The 18,641-nt window shown below is 56.1% G+C and overlaps 1 protein-coding gene across 2 annotated transcripts; it reads left to right on the forward strand.

Annotated features, from left to right (window-relative positions):
* Positions 1–410: 410 nt before the first annotated feature.
* LOC133358398 (myosin light polypeptide 6-like) lies at positions 411–18,198 on the forward strand. 2 transcript variants are annotated; one of them, XM_061576717.1, is made up of 7 exons: positions 411–668; positions 11,642–11,669; positions 13,441–13,584; positions 14,320–14,493; positions 15,010–15,087; positions 16,299–16,340; positions 17,624–18,198. In XM_061576717.1, the coding sequence occupies exons 1-6, from the start codon at positions 522–524 to the stop codon at positions 16,325–16,327; spliced, it is 600 nt and encodes a 199-aa protein (XP_061432701.1). In that variant the 5' UTR covers positions 411–521; the 3' UTR covers positions 16,328–16,340; positions 17,624–18,198. The 2 variants fall into 2 exon arrangements, with proteins under 2 accessions (XP_061432701.1, XP_061432702.1); XM_061576718.1 differs by lacking the exons at positions 411–668; positions 11,642–11,669 and adding exons at positions 10,822–10,953; positions 11,242–11,266.
* The last annotated feature ends 443 nt before the right edge of the window (positions 18,199–18,641 follow it).

The raw sequence follows: 18,641 nt of genomic DNA on the forward strand, positions 1-18,641 counted from the left end.
GTTGAACTTCTTGTCTCTCACACAGACACACGCACACACAGACACACACATAGACACACACACAGACACACATAGACACACACAGACACACTGGCACCACGAGCACACTCAATGAGCTCCACCACACCCCGCACGCGCGAGCGACTCCCCTCCCCACACATCCAGCACCATCCACCGCAGCACATCCCCCTCCCATCACCACCACCAGACCCCCCCCCGACCCCCCCCACCCCCCCCCCCCAAGTCCTCGCCATATTTAGCCCAACATTATGATCCCCTTGGAAAGCGCCGTCCAATAGAGACGCGAGATTTCCGGCGCCTCCCTGGTCGAACCTATAAAACGCAGGTGAGCGGCTCGCAAAGGCCCAGGGTAGCTTCGGTTGGTTCGTGCTGTTGCTGCTGCTGCCGCGCCTTCGTCCCTCCCTCCGTGGACACTTCCCCCCCACCCCGCCCTCATCGCCGTGTCCGCGTCTCGCTCGAACGTGTCGCAAGAGTTGATTTTGTGAGAAGCACCAGAGGCCATGGCACCCAAGAAGGACGTGAAAAAGCCCGAGCCGGCAAAACCCGCGGCAAAGGCAGCGGCACCCGCCGCCGCCGCTGCTCCGGCACCGGCCCCAGAGCCCGCGCCTCCACCACCCCCGGCCAAGATCGATTTCTCCACCGTGAAGGTACCGAGGGTTGGGTTGGAGAGGCGGCGGTGGGGGCGGGGGTGGGGGTGGTAGTGCAGGTAGAGGGGAGGTGGAGGAGGGGGGGTCCGGTTCTTAGGATGGGAGGGAGGAATATGGGGTGGGGGGCGAGAAAGAAGGGCTGAAAGATTGACGCGGAGGAGGTTGTGGCGGTGGGAGAGAGAGGACGGGCGGACGGACGCAGAGACTCGCAGACGAAAGAGACGGAACGATGGGCAGACGGGCGAATGGATTGGATGGACGGGGAGAGCGGGGGCACGGCACGATGGACGCAAGGGATGCACAAAATGACCGACAGACCGATGGGCAGACGGACAAAACGATGATGAGCTACACACGAGCCGAGGGATAAACTGACCGAGGAGGCAAATTTGCCGAGCGAATAAGAGGATGGACACGGGAGGGCGGCAGGACGTGTGCCCGGGCTGGTGGCAGGACGCGTAGGCAGAGGGTGCACGTTGGGACCCGGGTGTTCTTTGACGAAACGACGAACAGTCAGTGTGGAGGGGCTTGCCGGCACGAGCGGCGAGGAGAGTTAGAAACTCACGCAACGCGCAGATCCACGTTACGATTGCGACGACGACGAGCAATGTTTTTGTTGTGCCGCTCACCACGCGGGCCGAACGAAACATCAATCGCGCGTGGCGACAGACGGACGCGCGGAATGACAGCGCCACGCCAAGAGAGACTTGCGAGCGGACGCGCGGACAGAGAGACGAACGAGCGGACAGAGAGACGGACACGCAGACACGCGGACAGAGCGGCAGACACGCAGACAGAGAAACAGACACGCCGACACACAGACACACAGACAGAGAGGCAGACGCGCAGACAGAGAAACAGACACGCCGACACACAGACACGCGGACAGAGAGGCAGACGCGCGGGCAGAGAAACAGACACGCCGACACACAGACAGAGAGGCAGACACGCAGACAGAGAAACAGACACGCAGACACACAGACGCGCAGACAGAGAGGCAGACGCGCAGACAGAGAAACAGCCACGCCGACACACAGACACGCAGACAGAGAGGCAGACACACAAACAGAGCGGCAGACACGCCGACACACAGACACGCGGACAGAGAGGCAGACGCGCGGGCAGAGAAACAGACACGCCGACACACAGACACGCAGACAGAGAGGCAGAGACGCGGGCAGAGAGACGGACACACGCGCACAAGAGGATGTCGCTCAATGCGGAGAGATTTGGCGGCGTGGAGAGAGGTGGGAGGGTAGTGACGGTCGGGTGAGGTGGGGGGGTCTTTGGGGAGAGAGTTCAGTGGGACGAAAGCTTGAGAGACGGCCGCCCCGTGGCTACGAACTCTGGACGCCTTGTCCGCTGCCTCCAGACCAATAGACGACAAACTCCACGGAATAGTAGCCGCGCAAGTCCGCTCTGTAAATTCCCTTCACACACTAAAAAAAAGGCAGCGTGGCTTTCTCTGCGTCTCGCGCCTCCCTCGCTCCCACCTTGGCAGGCTGTAGAATGAGGCTTTGCTCGCTGATGAGCTCCAGCGATGGTGAAAACCCGTGGACACGCTCGGCGTTCCTCCGTGACAGCCTTACAGCTTTGCTCGGCTGAGATTAATTGGATTAACACGTAGTATTAGGACTTTTTTCGCGACCGATATTATCCGCAATAGAGAATTTCTGTTGTTTCGGTGAGATCGCGTTGAACATTTAATGCGTCGTGAAAAACCCGCCGCCTAAAACGGCACAGCCGATGAGTAAACGTCCGTGGCGTGAACACAACGTAGCAACGCGTTACGAGGTGCAGCGCACCGCTGCGTTGCAGAGTAAAACCCCCGACAGTTCGAGCGACGTGGCGATTCGCCAGCAATTAGCCCTTACAATTCTGTTGGGGGAGGGAGGCTGGGAGGCGGGGAGGTTACGCGTGACATTAGACGAACGCGCATCGACACCACAGACTCGTCACGAAGTGAACGGGTGCGCCCGTGTGCAGGGAACACCTTTCACTCGAGGGGTGGTGTGGGTAATGGAAGGGGGGTCCCTTCCCTTTATACCGGGGGTAGCAGAGTGGGTGGTGGTTTTTGGGGAGGAGGTAGTGATGTGGGGAGGGAGTGACCCGCTGCTCTGCTCAATGACGTCGGACACGTGACACAGGTTGTGCATGATGTACGGACACGTGACACATGTGTGCTTGATGTACGGACACGTGACACATGTGTGCTTGATGTACGGACACGTGACACGTGTGCTTGATGTACGAACACGTGACACAGGTTGTGCTTGCTGTACGGACACGTGATGCGCGCTGTGCTTGCTGTACGGTCACGTGGCAATGGCTCGTGCATGCTGCTATTGCTGCTGTGACTGTTGGTGCTGTTGTAATTATAAATCCCTGGTCTCGCGAAGCGATTTCAGAGCCGGTCCAGACTCAGACATTGACCCCGACACACCGGCGTAAGGCACTACCACGAGAGTACATGGTGGGTCTGCCCGTCATAGTAATGCCATTGTTCCAGATATTTCTATGACCCCCCTCGGAACAGATTCACAGTAAACAAGACGAGATGGACGTGGCGTGTCAAAGTAACCCCCGCTGCAGACGCCGATTTACCGGACCTTTGCGGCTGCAATGCATGAACGAGCGAGTGAGGCTAACTTCACGTCGCTGATTGATACGCGCCACGCTGAGTCACACACGACACGGGCGCGGTGTCGAACTTATCCGAGCTGCTGCTGCTGCTGCTATAGCTGCTGTCAAAGCCAGTTGCTATCGCGCTGCAAAATCGCTAAAAGTGCGGACCGGGATTTGTAGAGTTTGCCTCGATCTGGTCATGCGACGCTGTGGTTGCTGCGGAGAAGTGAGAGAGTCCCGTGAGCTGTCAACGCATACGACACGAGTGTGTGACCGATCCGAACCCTGTCGCGCCGCTAACTAATTAATTAATGGAGAAGTTAAGAGGTGAAAATAAAAACAAATCATCACTCAACTCCCACACCCCCCATCTCCCCTCTCTCCCTCTCTCTATCTCTCTCGCCCTCCGTACAACCACGTGACCTTGACCGTGACCTCCTCAACCCAGCCCACGCGGTGACCCCCTCCCCCCAACCCCAACCCCGTACGATAGGAGGGAGGTCTCCACTTAGGTCACGAGTGCCCGTGGCAAGCCTTGCGTTCACCTGCCGGGCCTTCGCTCGACCCACACGGTGATCCTTCACTTTGCCTAGAGGGCCCAGCGTCGGTCTGGGAGAGTCCGTCAACTTTCCGATTGGATGGCCCCTCGATCCTCCAGAAGATCCATCGCCTTCCTTGCTTGGTCCTTCGCCTTTCCCGGTGGATCCTTCAACCTTGAAAAGTTCTTCGTTTTCCAAGAACTCTTCCTGGTGGTACGTGTTTACAAGATGTCCTTAATTCCCGGTGCCTCTTTCGTTCCTGGTGCTCCTTCTGAACTGGAGGTCCTTCAGAACGAGGTCCTTCAGAACTGGAGGTCCTTCAGAACTGGAGGTCCTTCAGAACTGGAGGTCTTTCAGAACTGGAGGTCCTTAATTCCTGGAGGTTCTTCAGAATTGGAGATCCTTCATTTCTGGTGGTCCTTCAGAACTGGAGGTCCTTCAAAACTGGAGATTCTTCAGAACTGGAGGTCCTTAATTCCTGGAGGTTCTTCAGAATTGGAGGTCCTTCATTTCTGGTGGTCCTTCAGAACTGGAGGTCCTTCAAAACTGGAGATCCTTCAGAACTAGAGGTCCTTCATTTCTGGTGGTCCTTCAGAACTGGAGGTCCTTCATTCCTGGTGGCTCTTCATTTCTGGTGGTCCTTCAGAACTGGAGGTCCATCAATCCTGGTGGTCAGGCTCTTTTCCTGGTGCTCCTTCATTCCTGGTGGCTCTGCATTCCTTGAAGTCCTTCATCATTCCCGCTGATGCTACGCCCCATTTGATTTTTTCTGTCTCTCTCTATCTCAACAATGAAGCTGCGAGCTTAGCGCGTGTCTGGCCGCGTCACCCCTCCCGGCTGTATCGCGCAGCGGCCAATTCGCAGAAGCATCTCGACTCCGACCTAATTAAAAGCGAGTCTTCTTCTCACGAGCTGAGAATTTTTGGTTATTTATTTTTTGTTTCTGTTAAGTTGAAATATCTCACCTTTTAGTTTTCAGTTTCATTTATTTGGTGTAGCCCTGTGAGCCATGCGGCTCTTGACTCGGGTGCAACTGCAACAAACAAGAACATGAACAAGGAACATATTCAAGGAAATTACAGAAAAGTCTTCCAGAAAAAGCACCGTATATCAACGTTGTGTGCAGAAATCCCAGTGGGATGCAAGTCAAACAATAACAACTATAAGACAATTTATATTAAAGTTATCAGTCCAATTCTGTACTACAAGAAACAAATATGGCTAAACCAAAACGTTTTGGAAATCACCAAAATAAAGCTATAAAAACAATCTAACAGTGATCGTAGGAACTGTGATTCAAATTTAACAATAAACGATATACACACAACGCGTACGACCAAACTTTGCAGCCATAGCTGGCAGCACGAGTCACTCCATAACAGCAGGAGCATCAGTAGGCGTATCAAAATCACTTGGAAAGTCGCCTTGAGATGGGATGTCTCAGACGTCTGCTGGACGTCCAAGGGCCTCAGCGACGACACGAACCGTGAGCCCTGCCACCCCCTTGACCCCCCCTCCTGCCCACTCGTGCTCCGTCATCTCCACCGCGCGCACCTTGCAGTTATCCCCTTCGAAAGCGCCGTCTTGTCCAGGCTGCCGGGGGTCGCCACGACGCAGTTTTCTCTCTCCGAGCGTCGCGCGCCGCCTGGCGTCCGAGTCGAGTTTCTCGTCGGCCGTGGCTGAGACCCAGAGGTCGCAACCGGGTACCCGATACCCGTACCCTACCCGATACCCGGGTACGGGTACGGGTAGGCCGTGAGTCACTGGTGAGTAACCGTTTGTCACTCATTTCCCAACGTCTTGTCTCTTCTCGCAATTCAAGTTCCTAGAATCAACCCACCCGCGCCAGCAACATGGCTTCATCGGCCAGAGGTCGCAATCAGGTACCCGATACCCGTACCCTACCCGTACCCGCTCCCATTCAAGAAAGGCGTTACACTCTTAAACATATCCCCCCCCACCACCAACTCTGACGGCGCCGTTTGTTGCTGGCCGCCTCACGTGTTGGGCGAACAGAGCAGCGCCCCTGTTTTTTAGTTGTTGCGAAAGCGAGAGCCATCGCTCACAAGCCAGCTTTCTCTCGCGGAGAGCATCACTCTCCGCTGGCGGGCGCGCGGGGGGGGTGGGGGAACGGGGCAAGCTACTCGGTCTACCGCACGGCGCAGGGTGCGCGTGCGAGCCGTCAGTGGCGAGACCGAGGGGCCAGAGGTTCGGACCTCTTCCCCCTTTGAGCGGAAGGCTTCTCTTACCCCGCGGCCACGCGAGGAGCGGTGGCGCTTCGGTGGGGCGATTCCGAAACGCGTTGGATTCGGATGTTCCGAGGGAATGTTTTCCACGTGGCGGTGCTGATTCAACAAGATCGTGCGACTTTTTATGTTTTTGGAGGTTTTTTTTGTCGCACGGCGAGGATTATTCACGTTGCCGTCTGTGCAATCGGTGCTGCTTCAGGCACTTGAAGCGTTCTGCAGCAGCAGTTGCCCCGTGGCCCGAAACGTCGGACGGGCAGCAAAGCGCGGCACTGTAGTCACAGGTAACGCGCTTTTCGAATTTAGTTTCTTTGAGAAACACAAACGCAATAGTAATAATTAGTAGTGGCGGTGTTACTTATTGCGTTTGTGGACCCAGGGAAGCATCACCGTTAGTCTCAAGGGGCTTTTTTCAGGAGGGTCCTGCCAAGTGTCTGAGACAGCAATCTTGGCGGGTGTGATTTTACAAATGCGACACTTTTTTTTAAGGGGGGGGGGGGGGCATATGAATTAAAGAAGAATCATCTTCTTGGTTCTTTCGGTAAAGTCACATAGAAGGGAAATAATAAAATAATAAAAAATTAACATAATAAAATAATATAATAATATAATATAAAATAAAATAATAGAAAATAATATTTTATTATGTTTTATTATATTATTTTATTATTTCCCTTCTACGTGACTTTACCGAAATAACCAAGAAGGTGAATCCCTGCAGTCACGAAAGCTTTAAATCGAAAAATTAAGAAGAATCATTCAACAACAAACCAAAAAAAACACACGTGCAAAAAATCCAACCCCCCCTACTCCGCTGTATCAGTTGCGCGGTCTTATTATTCTTATTATTATTATTTTCTGCGGCTTAATATCCGGCAGATTAAAGAGGCCAACTTTAAATTTGCAAGTCCATTCAATTGACTGTTCGGAGGCGGCGTGGATCTTCGTCCAATTCATCCTTTAAAGGAATGGAGAGAGAACGCAGGGGGGCAGGGATGTTAACGACCTCGCCTGGTATGCAGGAGGTCGTGGAGTTCGAAACCGACCCTGACGCCTGCTGCTGCTGTAAATTTGGAGCTTGCGTGTCTGTCTCCCCGTGGTCGCGTGGAATTTTCTCCCAGTCCTCCGGTTTCCACCCCCCCCCCCCCCCCCCCACATATTTTTAAAGATGCGAGGACTCGATTTAAAGCTTTCGTGACTGCAGGGATTCATCTTCTTGGTTCTTTCGGTAAAGTCACGTAGAAGGGAAATAATAAAATAATAAAAATAAAGCATAATAAAATACAATTCTCACGACGTTTCGGCCACAACGCAAGCAGCCGTCCTCAGGTGAAGAACAGGTCTGTCGGAAAGACAGCGATTTCGATTTGAAGCTTTCGTGACTGCAGGGATTCATCTTCTTGGTTCTTTCGGTAGTCACGTAGAAGGGAAATAATAAAATAATAAAAATAAAACATAATTAAATAATTCTCATGACGTTTCGGCCACAACGCAAGCAGCCGTCCTCAGGTGGTGAAGAACAGGTCTGTCGGAAAGACAGCAGTCTGAATGAACGCTGTCTCTCCGAGAAGATGCGAGTACTTAGCTGCTATAAACGCCCACAAGTTAAGCCGCCACGCCGTTGATTGAGCTATCATTTGTGGTGGCCAGGTGGCTTCTGAAAAACTAGCTACACGGCTCGGAGGGCCCACACCTGGCCAATCAATTTGATACAACATCGTTGTTTGTTTTGTGGACAACGTGGTCGACGGTTTTTTTTTTGGGATTCATGGCCGCACTCGTGGTGGTGGTGGTGGACCAGAGGTAGACGCGATGTCACCCGAGGCTTTCGCGCAAAAGCAAAACATTTTATCTTTAAAAAAAAAAACGCCGTCCTCCTGTGTAACTGCACGCGACTAGGCGCCGTTCCTCTTGCGAGGCACCGCGATGCAATGGCTCAGCAACGCCGGGGCAAGTCACGAGTGGCGGTTAGAGTCCCGTTTGCGAGAGGGACGAGGCGCTGGTCGCTCGTTCGATCTCCCAGCGCGGCAATTAAACCACGGTGGTGCAAGGTTCTAAAATCCCGTGACCCCCACCCCTCTGGACAACAGGGAAAAGTAGGCCAAATACCCTCCCATGGGGCGCTCTCCAGAGCTCTCTCAAGTGGTAGGCCCTTCCGCAAGCAGTGGCGTGAGTAGAGACATTGCAGAGATGCGCCTTTACCTGATGGGTGCACGCAAGTTCTGCGGTTCGTGTAGTCGAGCGCTTTCTGGGAGGGGGGGGTAGGTGGATCACGCAGAGATCGGACAGCTGCTACGAGACTCCCGGCGCCGCTGTAGGCCCCGCGGTGCCCGGCAGGCGGCAGTGCAGCAAGCAGGATCGTGCACGCTATGTGCGGCTTCCTGAGCGCTCGTTCTTGTACGCGTGCCGTGGATGTCCTCGGGGTTCCACGAGCGCCAACGCTGCTCACGAGCAAGCTGAGAAAGCCAGCGTCTCGCATGGGAGCCCGGGGCCCTGTCACCAGCCTTGCGGTTGCGGTGGTGAGTTTGTGGCACTATTGGCGTTGGTGAGCTGTGGTGAGCTGTGGTGAGCTGATTATTTTGCTCTACGTGTAACGAACACCGCGGCAGCCCAGAGAGAAAACCCCCCACGACGCGGGCGAAAGCACCACGCTCCCCCAATCCCCTCGCTTAGACGGGCGAGGGAACCTACTTGCTCTCTTGCCACATACAGGCACCAGCGCGTGCAGGGGGGCGAGGGTCTTTGCGGGATGTGGCTGTGAACTCGACGCGAGGCTGCAACCCCAGGAGAGGGCATCGTGGGGAGGCTGCGAGATTGGGATGAGAGAAGGGGGGGGGTGTTCAGGGGGGAGGGGAGGGGGGAATTGACTCTGTCACTTTCCCAGGCACCCAGTGTCACAATAGGTGCCCCCCCCCCCCACCCCCCACTAATTCGGGCTCACAGCTGAAGTCCCTCGCTCTGAGACTCGAGGCGACGCTTCCTTAGATGGGTACGCGACGCGTCGCGCCAGAAACCCGACTCGAGCCCCCCCTCACCCCCCCATCGACTTACCCCCCCCCCCCAACTCTCCTCTACACGCACACCGGTCACTCCGTGGGAGAAAGTTTCCAAGGATAACGCACGAGACACCATTTGACAGACGTCGCAGTCACCCGATTCTGTAGACCGGCCCGTCTCTGCGCAGAGCCCACGCTGGCACGACACGCCATGAAAACGAGACTGTGTTCGAACTCGTCGTTCGATCCTCGCAACGATGCTTTGTCAATTCTAGATTTGAACCTTTCGTGACTGCAATGATTCATATTCTTAGGTTTTTTCGGTAAAGTCACGTAGGTAAAAACATTAAAAAGTAAAATAAAATAAAAATAAAAATCAGCTGTCGTGGCAGTGACGGTTCCACCTGAAGACGGAAGCTTGTGTTGCCTCCGAAACGTCGTGATTTTTATTCTTTTTTTATTTTATTTTTCAATGTTTTTACCTACGTGACTTTACCGAAAAAACCTAAGATGCTTCGTCAACCCGCCCCGACCGGCGCGGTGAAGTATGGTCAAACAATCGCCCTTCACCTACACCGCGTGGAGGCAGTCGTCCACAACGGACTGACGAATAACGGAGCGCAATGCTCATGGAGCGCACGCCATGTCACGTGGCTTTCCTGTGGTCCATGCAACACTGAAATGACAGCACAGATAATGCATTTGAGCTACAGCGAGTCTCAAGACTCTTTTGCAGGAGGGTCCTGCTACATTGGGATATTTGACCAATGTCCTCGTTGCTGTAATGCGGATACGCGGATTGCAACGCACACACGAGGCTTGCAGCTGCCTGGATAGGTCAGGAGCCACCTGTTCCGATAACGCGGACACAGCTTCCCGGACACAGCGTGTGAGCCTCGTGGTGTGAGACTCCACGTGCGAGACTTGTGGTGTAAGTCTCCACGTGTGAGTCTCGACGTGTGAGACTCGTGGTGTAAGTCTCCACGTGTAAGTCTCCACGTGTGAGACTCGTGGTGTAAGTCTCCACGTGTGAGTCTCCACGTGTGAGACTCGTGGTGTAAGTCTCCACGTGTGAGTCTCCGCGTGCGAGGCACCGCGTGCGAGCCTCATGGTGTGAGACTCCAAGTCGTGGGTCTGCGCCGCCGCCTCTGGCGTGGCCGTTACTTTGAACTTTGCAGCTCGCGTCGCCGCGCTCAGTTCACGGCCGAAGGGCTCCTGAACGCCACGGCCCTGGGGGGAGGGGGTGGCCGTCTCCTCATTATTGACACCAAGGCAATCATCGCCCAGACGCGATCATCGTGAGCGTCGCTCGCCACCGCTGCGCGCCCGAAGTGGAGCGGACCCAACGCAATGAACCAGCACCATTTGCGGAGTTGTTCTGCGGGTGATAACCATGCTCTGCCATGAGCACGTGGAATTTCCACCGTTGGCTCGAGGCAGCGCCGCGTTTGGAGATGCACCCCGTTCCCGTGGCCCTCTGCCCTCAAGCGCCTTATCCGATTCTGCTGACCCTCGGGGGACTAAAAATGTCCCGCGCGGACGCAGAGGCCCAAGTAAAGCCTCAAGGGATCAAGTTTCTTCCGCGGAGATGCCACCCTCCTCCTCCACCGCCCTCCCCACCTCTCTCGGCTTCCTCGCACGCCCCCCCACCACCACCGCCCGTGGGCGCAGTAGAAGGGGGAGGGTCCCTTGCGCCCCCCCCTCGTCTCCGCCTCTCACCCGAGGGCCCCCACCTGTTCCCCGAAGCCCCCCCGCGTCGCCCCTTTAAGAGGCGGGCGCGTCGCGCTGGTGGCAGCAGTCGACCGTGGCACTCTGAGCAGGAGAGAGGGATCAGATCGGAGCCGAGACCCAGGGGCAATCAAGAAGAACCGAGACCATGGTGGGTGCCTGCGCCACCGCAGCGGACACTTTTCATCTCGATTTGTTTTCGTCGGGGAGTGATTTTATCCCCCACTTTTTTGTTTTTTCACAATTTGAATTTCTTTGCGTTATTTTTTTAGAATTTTTTTTTACTTTGAAACTTTCTATATTAAAAAAAAAATCGATTTCAGCGGCTTTGGCTCCTCGTGAGCGCCGCTCAGGAACGATGCGTTGACAGTAACGGTGGCGATGTGTCTGTGCGGCTCTGTCTGTGCTCTCTGTACCACTTCTCCGCTCGCTCCCACAGTCGTTCACCGCGGACCAGCTTGAGGGTGAGTGGCGAACTTCCCCCCTCCCCCTCTCCCCCCCCCCTGCCCCGTCCCTCGTCGTGTCGTGTTCCCCGTGGCCTCCGCCTGCCTCTCGCCAAGCCCTGGGGTCCCCCCCCCCCCATCCCTGGGAGTGGGGGGGGGGGCAGGGGGGCGGGGTATTGGGAGAAACCAATTACAATTCCAAACCGAATTTCAATGGGCCCGAGTCCCTGAGATATAGGCGGAAATTCCACATTGCTACGACGGGACCCAGCGGCTCCCCCCCCCAATTTCATCTGGCCCCCCACTTGGTCGGCGAGAGGCACGCGGCGGGGGGGGGGCTAAGTAGCCCACTCCGGCGCGCGTTCATCCATCCCTGTGCACCATGGTCTCTTGCAGATCGAGTTCTCCAAAGATCAATTGGAAGGTAAGTGGGTCCGGCCCCCACTCCCTACTACCCCCCCTACTACCCCCTCCCCTACCCCCCCCCCCACTATCCCCCCCACTCGCCCCCACCTCCCCCCCGACCCCAAACCCCCCTCTGGGCATGAGCGGTTCACTCCGCGGAATCAGAAGCCTTCGTGAGACACGAGGTCCCCCCTTGCACGGGGCATAGAGCCGGGAGGTCAGAGCGAGTCGCTAGCAACATCGAGTCGACAGAGAGACAGAGAGAGAGAGCGAAGTTGCTTGGACGTCGTCACGCCTCTGCTTGGAGGCTTAGGAGAACGAACGGAGGGGTGCGGCTGGGCGAGATTCAGGAGGTAGCGACAGCCAAGGTTGTGATCGCGTCCCAGGAGGTTGTCTGGGGCGGGGGGGGGCATTGCGACGATTGCGAGAGGCCTCCATCCAGCAGTGGAATTAGATCGTGGCCGGTGATCTCAAGTTTGCGCTGCGCGTCTGTGAGCGCTCTGCAATCCGGACCCAGCCACCAGAGTTCCCGTCTCGCTCGCGGCCGACATCAGTGGCGCACATGCGACTCGGACTTTAGTGAGCAGCCGGTGCCGCGTGTGAACCCATCAGCGGCCCCATGGGTCTCGCGAACAGCACTTCACTTGAACTGCCCGCGTGGGCTACGCGGTAGGATATCTTTGCGTTCTAGATTTGAAGCTTTCGTGACTGCAAGGATTCATACTCTTAGTTCTTTCGGTAAAGTCGCGTAGGTAAAAAATGAAATTAAAATTAATACAAATAAAATAATAATATTATTTTATTTTTGTTCATTTTAAAAAATGAAATAAAAATTAATACAAATAAAATAATAATAATATTTTCTTTTTATTCATTTTAATTTCATTTTTTACCTACGTGACTTTACCGAAAGAACTAGGAGTATGATATCTTCGCGATTGTTAGGGGCTGCGTTAGGGGCAGTTGTTAGTGTTGGCTATCGACTAGGCTGGGCGATCTTTCCCTTTTCGTATTCGCGTCTTGAGTTCCTCTCTCTCTCCCCGCTGGCTTTGTCTACACCGCGACTATGGCACCTCGGTTGCGTTTCTCACTTCTGCCTATCCACCCCAACTCCGTTGCCGCTCTCCCCTCCATCGCTCCATCACCCCCCCCCCCACCGTCCTTGACTCCCTCCACATCTCCACACTCTCCCCCATCTCTCACCGTGTCTCTCCTCTCTCCCACATCTCCCACTTGGACTCCTCTGCCCTCTCTCCCCCATTCCGTCTCTCTCTCTCTTCGTGTCTCTCTCTCCCCCGTCTCGTCCGTCACATTTCACTCCCTCCCCTCCCTCCTTCGCTCCATCTCCTCTCCATCCTCCATCTCCTATCCCCTCCCTCGCTCCCGTCTCTCTTTTTTTTTACGATCAGTGGAAACAAGAAGATGCTCGGTGTATTCGGCACTTTGCTTCGTTCATCATTTCGTAATTTTTTTTTACTTAGCTTTATATAAACTCCCACCTCTCGCTCACTCTCTCGGTCACTCTCTCGCTCACTCTCTCGGTCACTCTCTCGGTCACTCCCTCGGTCACTCCCTCGGTGACTCTTTCGCTCACTCTCTCGGTCACTCCCTCGGTCACTCTCTCGCTCACTCTCTCGGTCACCCTCTCGGTCACTCTCTCGCTCACTCTCTCGCTCACTCTCTCGGTCACTCTCTCGCTCCCCCATCTCCTCCCCATCCTCCATCTCCCCTCTTCTCACGATGTCTCCCCCTCCCCCTTCACCCACACCCCCCCCCCCCCCCGCGTGTAGAGTACAAGGAGGCGTGGACCCTCTTCGACAGGCGTGGAGACAACAAGATCACGCTGAGCCAGGCCGGTGACGTGATGCGCGCCCTGGGCCAGAACCCCACCAACGCCGAGGTCGCCAAACTCCTCGGGAACCCCAAGCCTGATGGTACGGGGCGTACCCCCTACACCTACCCACGCCTACCTCCTACCTCCTACACCTACCATAACCCACACCTACCTCCTACACCTACCCACACCTACCCCCCCCCCACACCTACCCCAACCCACACCTACCCCCCTACCCCAACCCACACCTACCCCCCTACCCCAACCCACACCTACCCCTTACACCTACCCACACCTACCCCCCCCTACACCTACCCCAACCCACACCTACCTCCTACCCCCTACCCCAACCCACACCTACCTCCTACACCTACCCCCCCTACCCCAACCCACACCTACCCCCCTACCCCAACCCACACCTACCCCCCTACCCCAACCCACACCTACCCCTACACCTACCACACCTACCCCTACACCTACCACACCTACCCCCCCTACCCCAACCCACACCTACCCCCCCTACCCCAACCCACACCTACCCCCTACACCTACCCACACCTACCCCCCCCCCCTTACACCTACCCCAACCCACACCTACCCCAACCCACACCTACACCTACCCACATCTACCCCCCCCCTACCCCAACCCACACCTACTCCCCCTACCCCAGCCCACACCTACCCCAACCCACACCTACCCCAGCGCACACCTACCCCAGCCCACACTGAGTGAACCCGCGTTCTGAGTGGCCACACTCTCTCGCTGAGTCACCGATTGACCACGTGATGGACTCCCTCACTCACCCCACCCCCACCCCACCCCCACGGTCCCCAGACTTGGCCAACAACACGCTCGACTTCGAGCAGTTCCTGCCCATCCTGCAGACCCTCGCCAGCGCCAAGGACAAGGGGACCTTCGAGGACTTCGTGGAGGGTCTGCGCGTCTTCGACAAGGAGGGCAACGGCTTGCTGCTCGGCGCTGAGCTGCGCCACGTGCTGGCTACGCTCGGTGCGTGATCGTGGTGGTGGTGGCGATGTGGTGATGTGGTAATGATGATGATGAGGATGGTGGTGGTGGTGATTCCAACGTCGCTAAGCTGCGACACGTGCTGGCCACGATCGGTGCGTGATCGTGGTGGTGGTGGTGATGTGGTGGTGATGATGATGGTAATGATGATGGTGATTCCAACGTGGTGGTGGTGGTGATTGCGATGTGGTGGTGATGATGATGATGGTGATTCCAACATGGTGGTGGTGATTGCGATGTGGTGATGATAATGATGATGATGGTGATTCCAACATGGTGGTGGTGGTGGTTATGGCGATGTGGTGATGATGATGATGGTGATTCCAACATGGTGGTGGTGATTGCGATGTGGTAGTGATGATGATAATGATAATGATGGTGATTCCAACGGTGCTGAGCTGCGCCACGTGCTCGCTACGCTGAAAGCGTGATCGTGGTGGTGGTGATGTAATGATAATGATGATGGTGATTCTAGCGATGGCGATGTTTCGTGTGCAGGTGAGAAGATGGTCGAGGAGGAGGTAGAGACGCTTCTCGCGGGACACGAGAACGCCGACGGATACATCAACTACGAGGGTGCGTCTCGCATGCACCACGCTCTGATGATGATGCTGATGATGATATTGGTGCTCAGTGCTGCTGATGATGATTGTGGTGCTGTTGATGATGATGGTCGTATTTGTAAGGATTCTGCTGCCGACGATGGTGATGCTGATGATGATATTGGTGCTCATAGTTCTGATGATGATGATGATGATTGTGGTGCTGCTGATGATGGTCGTATTTGTAAGGATTCTGCTGCTGACGATGGTGATGCTGATGATGATATTGGTGCTCATAGTGCTGATGATGATGATGATTGTGGTGCTGCTGATGATGGTCGTATTTGTAAGGATTCTGCTGCTGACCATGATGATGCTGATGATGATATTGGTGCTCATAGTGCTGATGATGATGATGATTGTGGTGCTGCTGATGATGGTCGTATTTGTAAGGATTCTGCTGCTGACGATGGTGATGCTGATGATGATATTGGTGCTCATAGTGCTGATGATGATGATGATTGTGGTGCTGCTGATGATGGTCGTATTTGTAAGGATTCTGCTGCTGACCATGGTGATGCTGATGATGATATTGGTGCTCATAGTGCTGATGATGATGATGATTGTGGTGCTGCTGATGATGGTCGTATTTGTAAGGATTCTGCTGCTGACGATGGTGATGCTGATGATGATATTGGTGCTCATAGTGCTGATGATGATGATTGTGGTGCTGCTGATGATGGTCGTATTTGTAAGGATTCTGCTGCTGACGATGGTGATGCTGATGATGATATTGGTGCTCATAGTGCTGATGATGATGATTGTGGTGCTGCTGATGATGGTCGTATTTGTAAGGATTCTGCTGCTGACCATGGTGATGCTGATGATGATATTGGTGCTCATAGTGCTGATGATGATGATGATTGTGGTGCTGCTGATGATGGTCGTATTTGTAAGGATTCTGCTGCTGACCATGGTGATGCTGATGATGATATTGGTGCTCATAGTGCTGATGATGATGATGATTGTGGTGCTGCTGATGATGGTCGTATTTGTATGGATTTTGCTGCTGACGATGGTGATGATGATGATATTGATGCTCAGTGCTGATGATGAAGATGATTGTGGTGCTGCTGATGATGGTCGTATTTGTAAGGATTCTGCTGCTGATGATGATGATCGTGGTAATTATGCTGATGGTTATGACGATGCTTATGGTCTCAATTGTCTTCATATTCCCCGCAGCCTTCATCAAGCACATCCTGACCAGTTAAGCGACTCAAGGAGGTGAGGCTACAGCGCGGGGAGCTGCTCACCCTCACGTCCCTCACACACGTGGCTTACTTGCTGTGACGTGAACTTATCCATCATCGGCTGGCGTGACGTCATGATTGTGATGGACCCTGTGTCTCCCTCCCCCAACCCTCCATCCCTCCCTTCCTCCCTCCCCCATCTCCCTCCCTCTCTCCCCCATCTCTCTGCTTCCCCCATCTCCCCCCTCTCTCCCCCCAATCCCCCTCCCTCTCTCCCCCATCTCCCCCCCTCTCCCCCCCCCTCTCTCCCCCAACCCCCCCCCCCCCCCCCCCCCTCTCTCCCCCATCTCCCCCCCTCTCTCCCCCCATCCCCCTCCCTCTCTCCCCCCCTCTCTCCCCCCTCTCTCCCCCCCATCTCCCTCCCTCTCTCCCCCAACCCCCCCTCTCCCTCCCTCTCTCCCCCAACCCCCCTCCCCCTCTCCCCCCCCTCCCCCCCTCTCTCTCCCATCTCCCTGCCTCCCCCATCTCCCCCCCCTCTCTCCCCCATCTCCCTCCCTCTCTCCCCCAACCCCCCCCCTCTCCCCCCCCCTCTCTCCCCCATCTCCCTCCCTCTCTCCCCCCATCTCCCTCCCTCTCTCCCCCAACCCCCCCCTATCCCCCCCCCTCTCTCCCCCATCTCCCTCCCTCTCTCCCCCCCATCTCCCTCCCTCTCTCCCCCAACCCCCCCCTATCCCCCCCCTCTCTCCCCCATCTCCCTCCCTCTCTCCCCCAACCCCCCCCTATCCCCCCCCCCTCTCTCCCCCATCTCCCTCCCTCTCTCCCCCAACCCCCCCCTATCCCCCCCCTCTCTCCCCCATCTCCCTCACTCTCTCCCCCAACCCCCCCCTCTCCCCCCCCTCAACCCCCTCTCCCCCCCCCCTCTCTCCCCCCTCTCCCCCCCTCTCTCCCCCCCATCTCCCTCTCTCCCCCAACCCCCCCTCTCTTTCCCTCTCTCCCCCCAATCCCCCTCCCTTTCTACACCCATCCCCCTCCCTCTCTCCCCCATCTCCCTCCCTCTCTTCCCCAATCCCTCTGTCCCCCATCTCCCTGCCTCCCCCCATCTCCCCCCCCCCCCCTTCTCTCCCCCATCTCCCTCCCTCTCTCCCACATCTCCCTGCCTCCCCCATCTCCCTCCCTCTCTCCCCCAACCCCCCCCCCCCTCTCCCTTCCTCTCTCCCACATCTCCCTGCCTCCCCCATCTCCCACCCCTCTCCCCCCCCCGCTCTCCCTCCCTCTCCCCCCTCCCTCTCTACCCCACCCCCCTCCCTTTCCCCGCAGAGCTGGATCGGCGAGCGGAAAATCCGACTCCGTCCCAGACCTCGGGCCCGGCCCCTCCCGCACCCCGACTCCCCCTGGCCCCCACCCCTCCACTCGACATCACACACACGCACACCGGCAAATTATTAAATTATTTTTCTATACAACTCCCCCGGACACCGCTGGGCAAAAAAAAAAGTCTACAACAGCGAGAGCCGGGCTGAGATGACCATCACGGGCCCTGGCGAGAAACCACCACGATAGCAACAACAACACAGAGCAGCAAACAACAACAACAACAACTGCCCTCGAGAGAGAGAGAGAGAAACGAGCAGAGACCTCTGCATCACCACCCCCCACCACCACCCACGACGCACGATCCGGACGATCCCACGCGCGATGTCACCTCGACGAAGTCTGCGCGGCGGCCGTCAGTGGCGGCGAGGAACGTGAACCCCCCGCCCAGCCCCCCCCCCCCCCCACATCTCCCAACTTCCACCACGCAGGAGAGGGGAGCAACGTAGGGGAGCGGTGGGTGTCCAACGCGCTCCGACGCGGCGCCGGAACTCATTCAATAAACCTCGTGTTTACGCAAAGCGTGCCTCCTCGCGTCCGTGTGCCTGTGCGTGTGTGTGTGGCTGTGTGTGGGTGTGTGTGTGGCAGTGTGTGGCGGTCTGTGCCTGTGTGTGGCTGTGTGTGGCTGTGTGTGGCAGTGTGTGGCTGTGTGTGTGTGTGGCTGTGTGCCTGTGTGTGGCTGTGTATGGCAGTGTGTGGCTGTGTGTGTGGCAGTGTGTGTGTGGCAGTGTGCGGCAGTGTGTGACTGTGTGTGCCTGTGTGTGGCTGTGTATGCCTGTGTGTGTCTGTGTGTGACTGTGTGTGGCTGTGTGTGATTGTGTGTGGCTGTGTGTGTCTGTATGTGACTGTGTGTGTCTGTGTGTGGCTGTGTGTGACTGTGTGTGGCTGTGTGTGATTTTTGTGGCTGTGTGTCTCTGTGTGTGCCTGTGTGTGGCAGTGTGTGGCTGTGTGTGTGTGCCTGTGT

The sequence above is a fragment of the Lethenteron reissneri genome, chromosome 61 (genome assembly GCF_015708825.2).
Source record: "Lethenteron reissneri isolate LAM-NWPU_2019-01 chromosome 61, ASM1570882v1, whole genome shotgun sequence".
NCBI lineage: Eukaryota > Metazoa > Chordata > Hyperoartia > Petromyzontiformes > Petromyzontidae > Lethenteron > Lethenteron reissneri.

Bases quoted from the DNA above. Each gene is read 5' to 3' on its own strand.
- LOC133358398 (XM_061576717.1), top strand. From the start codon at position 522: ATGGCACCCAAGAAGGACGTGAAAAAGCCCGAGCCGGCAAAACCCGCG. The intron at 13,585-14,319 runs GTACGGGGCGTA...CACGGTCCCCAG, and splicing joins CGGGAACCCCAAGCCTGATG to ACTTGGCCAACAACACGCTC. The intron at 14,494-15,009 runs GTGCGTGATCGT...TTTCGTGTGCAG, and splicing joins CCACGTGCTGGCTACGCTCG to GTGAGAAGATGGTCGAGGAG.